This window comes from Rattus norvegicus, chromosome 1 (assembly GCF_036323735.1).
Source record: "Rattus norvegicus strain BN/NHsdMcwi chromosome 1, GRCr8, whole genome shotgun sequence".
NCBI lineage: Eukaryota > Metazoa > Chordata > Mammalia > Rodentia > Muridae > Rattus > Rattus norvegicus.
In genome coordinates this window covers 250781927-250795305 of record NC_086019.1, presented here as the reverse complement: position 1 = coordinate 250795305, position 13379 = coordinate 250781927, and the positions used below count along the sequence as shown (strand labels likewise).

The 13379-nt window shown below is 49.0% G+C and overlaps 1 protein-coding gene across 3 annotated transcripts in view; it reads right to left on the bottom strand.

Moving 5' to 3' along the window:
- Positions 1-202: 202 nt before the first annotated feature.
- The window catches only part of Ubtd1 (ubiquitin domain containing 1), a 51221-nt gene continuing 38044 nt past the window's right edge, over positions 203-13379 (bottom strand). For 2 of the 3 annotated variants that reach the window (XM_008760420.4, XM_008760421.4), the window contains exons 3-4: positions 2523-2750; positions 203-1264 (exon numbers count right to left, since the gene is read on the bottom strand). In XM_008760420.4, the coding sequence (XP_008758642.1) occupies positions 879-1264; positions 2523-2697 (561 nt within the window). In that variant the 5' untranslated portion in view covers positions 2698-2750 and the 3' untranslated portion in view covers positions 203-878. The remainder of the gene's footprint in view (positions 1265-2522; positions 2751-13379) is intronic. The other variant, NM_001013153.1, reaches the window with a different exon arrangement.

Below are 13379 nucleotides of genomic sequence, written 5' to 3'. Positions count from 1 at the left end.
CAGCAGCAGAGGCCGTCTCTATAAAGAGCAAAGTGCATTTGGAGGAGAAGTGGCTTTCCAGAACCCGCAGGAACACATCGAGGTTGGATGAGATCAGGGCCCACAGGAGGAGCATCAGGTTGGATGCTCTGCTGTGCCTGTCTGTAGCCAAACCAGCAGAAGCTCCGGGCTCCACCATGCTGTGAAATGTGAAGTCATGTGCTAGGCAAAAGAGGAGCAAAGGCTTTATTGATAAAATGCAGATGTGTGTGTACACAGGGCCCAGCTGGGGCCATGGCCAGGCTTCCGACCCACCCTGCCTGGGTTACAGTTGGAGATAGCCCTGTGCAAACCTCTGCCATAAAGCCTATCTGGCCACCTGCCTCATCTCTGCAGATTGTGCTGGGTGCAGGAAGAGACAGAGAGGCCCACCTCAAGCTCCTCAAGCCCTGGGGCACACTGGGCTCCCTCCCCATCCAGGGGACTGGTACTGTGCCCAGGGCAGAGTTATGGTGAGGGATAAAGGGGGAGACAGCAATTGCTTCCGACCCTGAGCAGAAAACTGGAGTGAGCACAGTGGTGGCACCAGATGACAGATCTGGGTTCCAGGTCTGCAGGACGGCCCCCATGGTTCCAACCTGTGGCGGAGAGTGCCACGTGCCTTTTCTCCGACAAGGTTGGCAAGGCCTGTGTGTGGCAGGCAGCACTGCTCCCTGGGTGCTGAGCACTGGTTGATCCAGTGCCCTGGAAGGCCAGTCCCTTCCCAGCTCACTGAGAGCCATACGGCAGGGTGGCGGGAGGCGACCCTGAAGACAGCAGCACTGGAAGGCAGCAACAGGCCTGGGCCCCACAGCCTGCAGGGGACCTCCATGGCCTCTTTCCCCAGGAGTCAGATGCCTTCAGTCCTGGGGTGGTGGGGGCTGGTTAATGATGACCTGGATGACAAAGTCTTTTTGAATCTTGGTCTCCTGGAGCCTTGTGCGGTCTGTGAGCAGCTTCCCAGAGAAGAACCATCTCTGCCAGGATGGCTCAATGCCCTCCTGGCTGTGCAGCTGCCTCTTGAGCTGCCCCACTGTGTCAGGCAGGCTGGCACTGAGCCTCACGTCCTTGCCTGTGGAGAGGCGCACTTTCAGTGGGAATTCACGGCGCACACTAGGGGTGGGCTCAGGAGGCTCCAGGCTCTCCTCCTCTGTGTGCTCCAGCAGCAGGTTCACAGGCGGTGACAGGCAATAGATGGGCAGTTGATAGCGATTGCCCAGCTCGTCATAGCATTCACAAAGAGTTCCTGTGGGAAAGGCAGGGAGATCAGTGTGGTCTGGGGACCCGATGTCACACACTGAATGCTGTCCCACCCTGCCCCCCAAAATTCCCATGTTGAGGCATATTTGGAAGGAATAAGATTACACAAGTAAATGACAAGGGCCCAATCTGATAGAACCAGCTTCCTTACAAGGAAAAGCCCCAGAGACCCTGCCCAGTCCTGCGTGCCTACCACGCAAACCAGCAAAACAGCAAGAAGCACCACCAGGACTAAACAGCTGACCCTTTGATCTTGGACTTTCCAGTCTCTTGAATTGTGAGACAAATTTCTAATGTTTAAGGAACCCTCCCGCCTGTGGTCTCTGTTACAGCAGTGTGAGCAGGTAAACTTGCCCACTACAGATAGCACACAGTCCCCAGTCCTACTCCACAGTCAGGACTCTGGGGCTAACTGCCTAGTCATCAGGTGCCAGCTCCCTCAGCCATGACACTACCTTTCACGTGTTTATTCCGCATTCTGGCTGAGTACAGGTGCTAGGTGTGGGTTAGGCCCCAGTTTGCTACTGGTGTAATATAGTGCGGATGGGACAGTTACTTAGTCTCCAGCATCCTCCTGAGGCTGGTACTGGACAGGTGGTATTGTGCACATCGTGATTGATCCATTGTGATTGCAAGGGGCTCAGGCTCCACCCCAAGACTTGCCCTGCTCTGGGACACACGGCAAGGAAAGGTCACAAGCTGAGAAAGGAACACGGTCAAGACCCAGGTCTGTGACTGAAGGTCTGCTGTTACTTTCCCTTCACAGCTAGTGAGTGTGCTAGGGGCAGAAACGCGGAAATGCAGCAGAAGGCTCCAGATCAGGGCCGCAAATGCTGTCTGAGGCCCTGAGTGTCTCCAGCAAGCCTTTAGCTCTTTATTAGTTTTATTGGTGCCTTTCTGTCTTCTCATTAGGAAAAGGAGGGTCCTGTCCGTCATCCCTCCTACTCTTCTTCTATCCACCTGACAGTCTCATGTAATCTAGGCTGGCCTTAAACTTGAACTTCAGACTCCCGTGTCTACCTCTCATAATCACAGACAGGTGTTACTATGCTTAGTTTTGTGTCGTGTTTTTTTGTTCATGCCATAAAGAGTTGTTTAAATGAACAAGACAGCCACACATACCCATACTCCATCATCTCCACTAAACAGAAGCTTCTCACATGTGACTGGCTTTCCACCTCTGTACTAATGAAACCCCCACCCCCAGACCAGGTCAGAATAGAGCCCAGGCCCTGCCTGCTCACCATGAGGCAGGGTGATGCTGGCTCCATCCAGGATGGCCTGAGCCAGCTCATGGTCGTTGGCTTCAGCAGCATAGGCAGCAGCCTTGAGGGCATCCCAGATCTCCTTGCGACCCTCGAAGGCAGGCGCTGTGTCCCAGAACTCATCTCGCTTGCTCCGCAGCTGCCCATCAGTCATGGGGTAGTCACTCTTCCACTTGAGCCGCTCCTTCTTCAAGGGCTCATTGCGACCTGGGGCAAGACAGACGCAGATGCTCAGCATCTCCAAAGCCACTTAAGCCATAACCGACCCTCTCTCCAGCCTGGCCTATCAGGGACTTCACTGCACCAGGCCCTATGTATTTAGGGCACCAGGACACTTTCTGAATAGCAGGGGAGAGTGTGGAAACCAAGTTAGGAATATGAAGTACACACTCCAGGCAAGGATGCTCTTGTCCCTTGTATGTATTTACTCTTATTTTATATGTGTGCACCACGTCCACGCCTAGTGGCTAAGGAAAGCAGTAGAGGAGGGTGTTAAATCTCTAGGAACTGGAGTAATGGATGGCTGTGAGCTGCCACAGGGGAGGTGAAACTAAACCTGGGTCATCTATAAGAGGAGCAGGTTCTTAACCACTAACCACTCACTAACCACTTAACCATCTCTCTAGCCCCGGAGCCAAGCATGTTCTGTACAGAAGTACTTCAGCTTACAGTGTGTGACTAAATCCATCATAAACTGAAAATATTCTGAGTGTCAGCTGTCCGAGACAGCTGCTACCCAGCACGGGGAGGGTGTCACATTGCACATTGCTAACAGAGGACAAGATCACACCTCAAAGCTGAGGTGTGGTTTCTACTGATGGTCTATCACTTCTGCACGTCCTGTAAGATCTTGGGCTGATGAGATGGCTCGGTGAGGAAAGGCACTTGCTGCCACGCCTGGGAGGTCAGGAGGAGGTATCTGAACCTCTGGAACTGAACCAGGGTCCTCTGTAAGAATAGCAAGTGCTCTTAATCACTGAGCCTTCTCTCTAGTCTCGATGATGTCATTTTTTTTTTAAGGAAAAAAAAATTAAAGAGAGAGAAAGGAAATGAAAGAAAAACAGGAAGGAAGGAAAAGAAATACAATGAAAAGATCTTAAGTTAGGGACAGTTTGTACAACCTTTGCTGTTAAAGATTTATTGCTGTGTTGTATGAAATCTCTCAAGGCTGACCTGGAATTACAATCTTCCTGCCTCAGCTCTCTAAGGCTTGAGGTTATAAGCATGTTCCACTGCCTCCAGCTTGTTAATGGACATTTTTATCTTGCTCTTGGATTATAAACAAGTACATGTTTAGCATAGAAGAAATCTGGAAACAGTACAGACACATTAAGAAAAACAGAACAAGACCACCTGGTTAACCAGGAAGGCCCAGCAGTGTCCACTGCCAGGATGCCCTTTGTGGCCGAGTGGCCTTGAGGCTGCCGTTAGGGTCTTCCCACTGAGTCAGAAACTATGGTGCCAGTGAACTTTCCCGGTCGTCAGACTTGTGCACTGATGACAGGTCTGTATCTTCAAAGTACTCCAATTCGTTACGGAACATTCAAACTGTGGTCATGGCCCATCCTTGAAGCTTTTCAAGAGGATCATGGGAATAATTAACTTACTAGGAAGAGATCCAGCCCCCCTGATTTGAGAAGAAAAAGGGGTCATCGTATGCCCATGAATATGCTTCCTACCTTATAAATAGCCAAGGCACCATTGTAAGATCCACAAAACTAGAACCCAATAGGCTGCCACTGGTCCCTTTGCTTTTTGAAATAAATGTCAAAACAAAGAGAAGCCCAGTAACACAAACCAAGAATGCCCGAGCACAGGTGCATCCTTAGACTCAATGGCCCACTTGCCTGCCTGCCTGCCTACCTGCCTGTCTACCTCCCTCCCTCCCTCCCTCCCTCCCTCCCTCCTTCCCTCTCTTCCTTCCTTTCTTCCTTGAAAAAACAATAGCTTTCTGCATGCTAGGCAAGCTCCCTGCCATGGAGCTATACCTCAAAACAACCTAACAATGGAAAAACCAAGAGTTTGTCTATTGTCAAAAGTCAAACAGACGCTGAGTCCATGACTCTCTGACTCCAAGTCCAGCCTCTGACCACTGCACTATGCTGCCACTGGAAAAAAATTACTTAGAATTCAAAAAAGGAATGACAGGCTAGGCAGTAGTGTGGCACACTTTTACATCCAACACTTGAGAGGCAGAAGCAGGCAGATCTCGGAGTTTGAGACCAGCATGGTCTTCAGAGTGAGTTTCTGGGCAGTCAGGGCTACACAGAGAAACCCTGTCATGAAAAATCAAAAAAGAAAGAAAAAAGACAGACAGACAGACAGACAGACAGGAAGGAAGGGAGGGAGGGAGGGAGGGAGGGAGGGAGGGAGGGAGGAAGGAAGGAAAGAAGGAAGGAAGGAAGGAAGGAAGGAAGGAAGGAAGGAAGGAAGGAAGGAAGGGAGGGTGCAATATTCTCCTGTGCTCTGCACTTGGGTCATGCTATTCATTTCTTTACCATCCTTTTCCCAGAAACAAGCTAAGACATTTTCATGCCAATATACAATTTCAATTTTCCTTTTACTTCATATTTGTATTAATGTCAACTTTCCACATGATTAAAATTTTTGCGGCTGAGAGCTGGCTCGGCAGTTAAGAAACACTGGCTGTCTTACTAGAGGACTCTTGTTTGCTTCCCAGCTCCCACATACTGAACATAGCTGTCCGTATTCAGACCCAGGTGACCTGAAGTCCTACTCTGGCCTCCACAGGCACCAGGCGTGCATGTGGTACACAGACTTACATGTGGGCAAAACACGCATAAAATTACTAATATCTCATTACTCTACCATGTAGATGTAATGGACTTTTTCTTTCCTTTTTTTCAGTATCTCTCCATACAAATAATTGTTATATTTCTGAGGTATATTCATGATCTAATAATTTTTTAAAAACTATAAACAGCCAATTTCTTCAGCATTTGAGGCTTCTGTGAGGCATCTCGAAGTCGAGGGCTGAGAACTCACAGGAGCTAGGGGAAGCATTAAAGTTCCCCTTGACAGCAAGGCAAGTTCAAGGATGAACTCTGCAGTAGGTCATGCTGGCAGCTGGGCTAAGGCGGCAACACTGCTCTGCTCCCCCCACTGGGGGCTGGTGTAAGAGCTACTCACTGACCACCACTGATGTCTCTTCACTTATGTGCACTATCCCATCCCAGCCTTGTAGTCTGAGGCAGTACGAACCAGGAAGGGATTTCACAGCTGGCAGGGCAGAGGCAGGGGGATTAAATGACCTGCCTGAGGACAGAATAGGGGCTTTACTAAATCCTGCGGCTTGCCCTCCAAAATACACAGTTCCTTGTACGTGAGTGGGAAGCTGTGGCCAACGTTCAGTGCAAAGTATTCCTGGGAAACACAGCTCATCGTTGGAAGAAAACAACTTCTTCACACCAGCCTTGAACACACTCAACAGAAGAAGCCAGGTGTAGTGGCTCACACCGTTAATCCAGCACTTGGGAGCAAGAGAGGCAGGCAGATCTCTGTGAGTTGGGAGGCCAGCCTGATGTACATAGTGAGTTCTAGGACTGCCAGGGCTACACGCTAAGACCCTGTCTTGGCAGAGGGGTGGGGTGGGGAGGTGCACAGAACCAGAGTGTCGGCCGATGCCTACAACTCCAGTACTCAAAAGATGGAGGCAGGAGGATCACAAGTTTGAGGTTGGCAAGGTTACACAGTAAGTTTTATGCCACTCTAGGTTACCCAGAGAAATGTTGTCTCAAAAAAACAAAAGCCCTGGGGTTGGGGATTTAGCTCAATGGTAGAGCACTTGCTCAAGGCCCTGGGTTCGGTCCCCAGCTCCGGGAAAAAAAAGAATAAAAAAAAAAAAAAAAAAAGCCCAACAATGAAGGCCATAAAATGCAATAAACACAGAGAGCAACACAAGAACCAGGCTTACCAGTACTTTCAAACTGGGAATTATAGCAGGTTATCAAATAGCAAAGTTAAGAAATACGAGTCTCTAAAACATGAGCCAGGGGCTGGAAGGGGGAGGGGCTGCAATATAAACTGATTAGAATATAGAATGAATGAATGAATGGATGGATGGATGAGGGAGAAACATGAACCACGGATACAGGGGGATAGCCTGTACTGCCATTATCGAGGCCCAGTGCCATGGTCATCAAGAATGGACAAAGAGGCCAAAAGAACAGAAGAGAGCCCAGAAATGAACCCAGATGCACATACCACCTCGCTTCCAGCAAGAACGAACATTGCTGGTAAGGACGGGCTGGAAGGCGAGCTATTTGGTAATCATGTTGGGGTTACGGGTTTTCCATGTAGATTAACCCCTATACTTCCTACAAACCACAACAATCAAAGTAAGGTCAATGGAAAGAGGCCCTGGGAAATAGGAACACATTTTGGAAACACATTTTTGGGATGGACTTTGGTTTGACTTTTTTTTTTTGCCTTGAACAAGGACACATCTCTCCTTGTCATTTCTATGCCCTTTGCCTCTGTCTCTTTGGTCTTTGGGGTGATTACTCCTTAACTGAAGATGTGATCTGGCAGGAGCCATGGCTAACAGTGGGGATGTCCTTGGGACCCTGACTATGAGCTTTGGGTCTCTGCTCAGTGCTCATGGGCTTCTTGGACCTTTCTGTAGATTTCCTGCCTCCTTTGTTGCTAGATGTATTTCTTTCTGGTCTTTCTGGCTGTCTGCTATTCCTAGCTTGGGCAGAGGTAGGGTTTGGTGATTGGCAACTTCTAACCTGCTGAGGGCTGAGGAAAAGAACACAACTGAGTGTCCACACTGCCTTTTTTCCTTCTCTGTTAGACAGGGTCTCAGCTAATCTAGGATGGCCCTGAACTCCAAACCCCCGTGCTGTGACCTCACCATTCTAGCATTACGGGAATGTACTCTCATTCTCTGCTGATCACCAGCTTCCTACAGAAGCCACAGTTACGTTTTATGATGTTTCAAGTGTTAGCTCAGCTGTGCCTGACAACTGCACTTACTGAGTTGTGACCCTAAGGACATCTAAACCGTAACTATGTACGGGTGCCTCTCCCATGCACTCTTTGTAAAGAACTGACATTCTCAATAACATCCCCATGGTGGTTTGCTGTGCAACTGTGATGACCTGAGTTTAAATCTCTAGAACCTGCATAAAAGCAGTGTGTCGGTATGGTGTCTGCCATCTGACGCTTCTACATAACCTGGAATCCTGCACGTGTACCTGGGATGCTGTCTTTGTTCATAACTTCCTTGGGAATACATCTCTTAAAGCAACCTCCAGGGTTATCTCTCCTCCACCACACAGCAGCTAACTTTCTAAAGTGTCATTGATACACTTCTCTCGTGAATTGACACTGTGCATGAGCCTCTCCAGGTATCAACTGCATGAGCCTCTCCAGGTATCAACTGCATCGCAGTGACCCAGGATACAAGGCTTACAAGCTTCCCTCGTCCATGGAGGGGGGGTGGTAAAGCAGGAAGAGTGGGGAGTTCATGTCAAGGAAACAGGAGCCTGGCCAGTTAGCTTTCAGTGTTGTTCTCCTGTGGGACAGCAGAGGGCAGTGGCAGCATCTCTTGGCCAGCCGGCCTCCTCATCCGTGGGTCAAACATAACAAAAATATCAGCTCTCCAGGGACACATGCCTGAATGTTTGACCCGACATACCTGTGTGTACAATCAGACAAAATCCAGACGAACCTCACAACGAAGCTTTTCATCTAAGCAAGAAAGTCAACTGATGATTTTTTTTATTTTTACTTTCAAGATATTTTGTAGGTAGTTGTATTGAACGACAAAGCAAAAAACAAACCAGGGCTGGGGAAATGACTTCATGAGTAAAACACTTGCTACAAAATAAATGTGAGGACCTCAGCCAGGTGGTGGCCTTTAATCCCAGCATTCAGGAGGCAGAGGGAGGTGGAGCTCTGAGTTCAAGGACAGCCTGGTCTACAGAGCCAGTTCCAGGATAGCCAGGGCTACAAAGAGAAACCCTGTCTCAAAGAAACAAACAAAACAAACAAAAAAGGTGAGAACCTCAGTTCAAATCCCTGCAACCCTGTAACCCTGCAGGGTAAGGTGGTGCTTGTCTGTGATGCCTGTTTTTACAGCGAGATGAAGACACCCCAGCCCCGCTCAAAAGGCTGCGGCCAGCTAGTTTAGTGTACCCAACAGAGACTGCTTCAAGCAAGGTGGAAGATGAAGGAGACAACAGGATATAACTTCTACTGGAGTACTCGCATATGTACATACATGTGCCTGCATGTGCGTGCACATAAACACACACACACACACACACACATCAAATTGGACTGTTGTCTGTAGATGTATTAGTTAGTCAGGGGACTGAAGCAGAAGGACTGCCAAGAATTTGAGGCCGGCCTGTATTGCAGCAAATGCAAGGTTGGCTAGGGCTCCACGTGAGATGCTGTACTCACTCACTGACTAATACATGGATAAATAAATAAAATGATAACTCGAAAAAAGAGCAGAGCGGATATATTGGGTAGAATGCCCAGCATGCACAAAGCCCTGGTCCTTGGTATCACATTAACTGGGCACAGGTCTACAACCCCCAGATTCATGAGGTAGAGGCAAAAGACCAGAAGTTGAAGGTCTTGGTTACAGAGTGAGTTTGAGGCTAGCCTGGGCTACATGAGACTGTCTCAAAAGGATTTGAAGATTCGAATGACAAATACATTGTTATAAATCTTATTAAGCTCACTTATTTGCTATAATATCAAAACTATAGAGTTTGGCTCAACTTTTGGCTTTCTAGGAATTTATTCTGAGAAAATAACCCTAAGACAAACAGTCTAACTGAGCAGTTTCTAGCAGGGAAAGCCAGGACAGCTGAGATATGCAGAAAAAGAAGTAAAATTTACCTCTGTACCACCTGTCAGTGGCAGCCACTTTGTAACAATGAGGAAAGGCTCTGTGCCCCAGCTTTTGCATCTAAACGAGTATGCATAATTATATAAATATTAAAAAGACTGCAAGGATTTAACTGAAATCTCAACAGTGGCTATAAATGAATGGCAGTTGACAGTGATTTTTTTTGTTGTTAAATTCTCAAAGTTTTTCATTAAATTAATTCTCAAAATTAATGAGAATTAATTGTTTGTAATCAGATTACCATGGAAGTGGTTAATAAGCTCAGAGGACACATGGTGTTTTGGGGGTAGCCAGAGAGAAGCTGGAGCGCTCTGGCAGCCAGCTGAGGATGGTGGGGAGCAGGGAAAGTGTTCTCATCTGTAGCATCGTGAGTTTTGTCCTGGGCCAGGGTTGGTTCTGCAGGGTCCAACAGCAGCACGTACAGTGGTGACTACTTAGGATTCCATTAAGAGTCAAAGCTGGGGCAGAGGATGTAGCCCACAAAGAGTGTAAACACAGTAATTATGGCCAAGGCACATCCCCTGGGAGGAGGCAGAGGAAACATGTACAAGGTCCTGGGCTCCTATGACTGAAATGAGCAGGTAACAGCAAAAGCTACTTGTGATTGGGCAGATGTGTGTGTGACTGGAGGGCAGGAGCCTCTGAGCGACTGCATAGCTCCTGAACTGGAGTTTCTGGGGTGCCTGCGAAGAGCTCAGACAGAGCTGACAGAGCTCAGGTGGTCAGGTGGTCCAGCTGGTAGAAACACTTGCTGCACTAGTCTAAGGACTTAAGTCTGATCCCTGAAACCAAGGTGTGTGTGTGTGTGTGTGTGTGTGTGTGTGTGTGTGTGTGTGCCCGCGCGCGCGCACGCGTGTATAGGCATGATGTGTGTGAGAAAGCATAGGTCACAAAGCAGTATGGAGGTTAGGGGACAGCCTGGGGGTTCAACTCAATGACAGAGTATTACCTAGCTAATGCCTAGGTGCCTGGCCCTGGGCTCAATCCCCAGCATGGGAAACTAAAAATCCCAACCTGTGCCTCCGTGTGGGGTGCATACCTGTGAACCTAGCATGTAGGTGGTGGAGGCAGGATGAGCTAGATGGCCATTCTCTGCTGTATATGGAATCCAAAGACAGCCTAGACTATATGAAACCCTGCCTCAAAACCCACACCCTGCCAGAAAAAAAATCCCTATGTAAACACAGCAGAGCAGGAATGGAAATGCTATAATAGCATGCGGGTTAACACACATTAGCTCTGCATATAGTCTCCAAAGTGGCTGCCATGCTGACTTAGGGAGAGGAGAAAGCAAGAGGGCACGGTGTCGGGTTGGGGGAGGATAATGATGGTGGCCGCTGTGGCTTGGCCTGGATAATGAGTAGTGTCTGGCACTACCACCAAAGGGAGGGCAGTGAGAGGAGGGCTGGAAAGAGAACACTATAAGTCCTTTCCAAATTACCTATGGTGGTGGTGGTGGTGGTGGTGGTGGTGGTGGTGGTGGTGGTGGTGTGTGTGTGTGTGTGTGGTCACTCCCAGCACCTGACTAAGACTGTTAAGTCAGAATGACTGTGTAGAACAGGAGTTCTCAGAAACAGGAAGGGCATGGCAGACTTCCTGGCCTTGCTCTCAGTAACCCAGTGTCTTGAGGGTATCAAGCACAATGCAGATTCTCAGAAATATCTGCTGAACTGTGAATGAACTGACAGAGCAGGATGGAGTGCATGCCCATGTGCATGTGTACACAGGATCTTGTTTTTGTAGCCCAGGCTGCCCTACAACTCATATATTTCTGCTTCAAGCTCTTGAGCACTGGGATTACAGTATGTGCCATCACACCTGCCTTCCCTTTGCTTCTTCATCTCAGACCCCAGGAGATTCTTCCTATGGTTCAGGGACTAGAGTAACTGAGCCCCTGAGATGTGATACAGAGCTGGAGACCAACAGAAGGGAACAGACACTTCCCAAGACAAGCCAAGAGCTGGCCCTATTTATGCCTACAGAAATCCCTCAGCGATTCCCATGCTCGGTTACCAAGCTCCACCCCAGGCCTGGCTCCAAGGATGGGGCCAGAAGTGTCCTGCCCTGAAGTCCTGATTATGGACACGCCTGGGCTTGTGCTAGCTGAAAAGAGATGAAGCTCCACACAGAAGAAAGCAAGAATCACAGTCACCTGATCCCAGCAGTCTGAGCTGCCAGGGCCCATTTGACTAGAACAGATTCTTCAGTCTCCCTTGACTCTTCCCACTGTCCCCAGCAGTCACAGCTGAATGCAGAAGTCTGCAGTGACCCACCTGGCTAAGGGGATAAGAGGTCAGAAAGAAACACTGGCCCTGAGAGGATCAGCCCAGCCTAAGAGATGTAGCCAGGAGAAAAGTCCAGGTAATCCCTCAGGAAAGATAGTATTTATAGCCAGAGGTAGCCTGAGATGACCCTCAGAGCTCTGGTAACCTTCGATGGGAACGAAGAGGGAGTCTGTGCTGGTCCAGCTCTATTCAGCTGGGGCTCTCAGTAGAGCTGTGGGCCTTGCCTCCCATTCCCTGGGGCCAACCTCTGGTGCTTAGGGAGAGGAAAGGGTGGAGCTGGTTGCTAAGTGACAAGCCAGACATCCTAACCTGTATCTTCTCCTGGGGTACAGAGGGTTTCAAGTGGTCCTAGGCAGGGCAGAAGGATCAAGGCAGGAAGACGCCTGTCCTCCAGGACACTGTCTGGCTCCAGGATGGCACCAAGCCAGAGCACCATGCTTTAATGCCACTTTCTCAGTGCCTGAAGCTATAAGAGCCCTGAAGTTTATCTTCCTGGTCCCAGGGGCAGGATCAGCATCTGGTACAAATGAAAGTGAGCACACAGTACGGAAAAGGCAGGATCACTGGGAAGAAAACCCTGCAAATTGGGAAGAGTACTGTATTGTAAGACAGGGAGGGAACAGAGGAGGGCCTGAGGGGGCCAAGAGTGCTCAGTGAAGGCGCTGGATGCCAAAAACCAAGCCCAGGGAGGGCTGGAACCTCTGCGGTGAAGGGAGCTCCAAGTGTAGCCAAGAGAAACAGCCTTCCCCAGAAGTCTCAGGCAGCTATGGAAAAGGACAAGGGGGCTCACAAGAACACAGCCTGTGTTTTCACTACTCTGACACAACGTACACATTCACAGGCAGGCCACCCTGAGTATACTAGGAAAGATGTCATTATCTGCCCTCCGGCCTGAGCCCCTAGCCCAGGCCCCTGGAAAGTCAAGCGAAAGCCAAAGTGGGCACTACCCAACCACCCTGGTTACCAACTAGGGAACTGGCCACTTCCTGAAAAGTTGACCTATGTGAACTTGAGCACAAACAGAGCCCCCACACCTCAGGAGGGTGGTCTAACATGCCATATGACCAACAGCTCATAGCTGAAGCCAGTCTGGAGGGACGAGGACGTAACGCTATTAGACAGCAGATGTTGATAAAGACCCCCACACTTAAGTCCATGCAGACTTCTAAAATTCTACCTTTCCTGTGGTGACTACATTCTGCTCCTCACCTCGTACTGACATTTGTTTTCAAGGGCAACCAGGATCCTGACCTGAACTCTCTGGCCACAGATAACTAGGGAGACACTTCGACCTCTCTGCTTTCTTTCCCAAGGCCTTCAGAGAGGGGCAGAAGGGGGCTCTCTCTGAGCAGCAAGCACCTGCAGGAACGTGGTACCATCCTATGCTTGGTGTTCCCACACATAGAAAGACCATTTCATGGGCTGCGGTAACGGCTAAGTATGACCACTCTGCCTGATACCTAAATAAAAGACTCTGAAACCAAGCAGGGCAACACCATGCGTTACCACAATGCAGTCAGAGGTCAGCAGAGTCTTAGTGAAGTGGCAGTGATTTAAAAAACAAAAAACCAAAAACCAAACAAACCTGAAAACTCCTGCTCTTTACTTCCAAGTGCAGGAGAATGAAGGGTTAAAGGAGGTAAAGTTTAACAGGGACAAAGA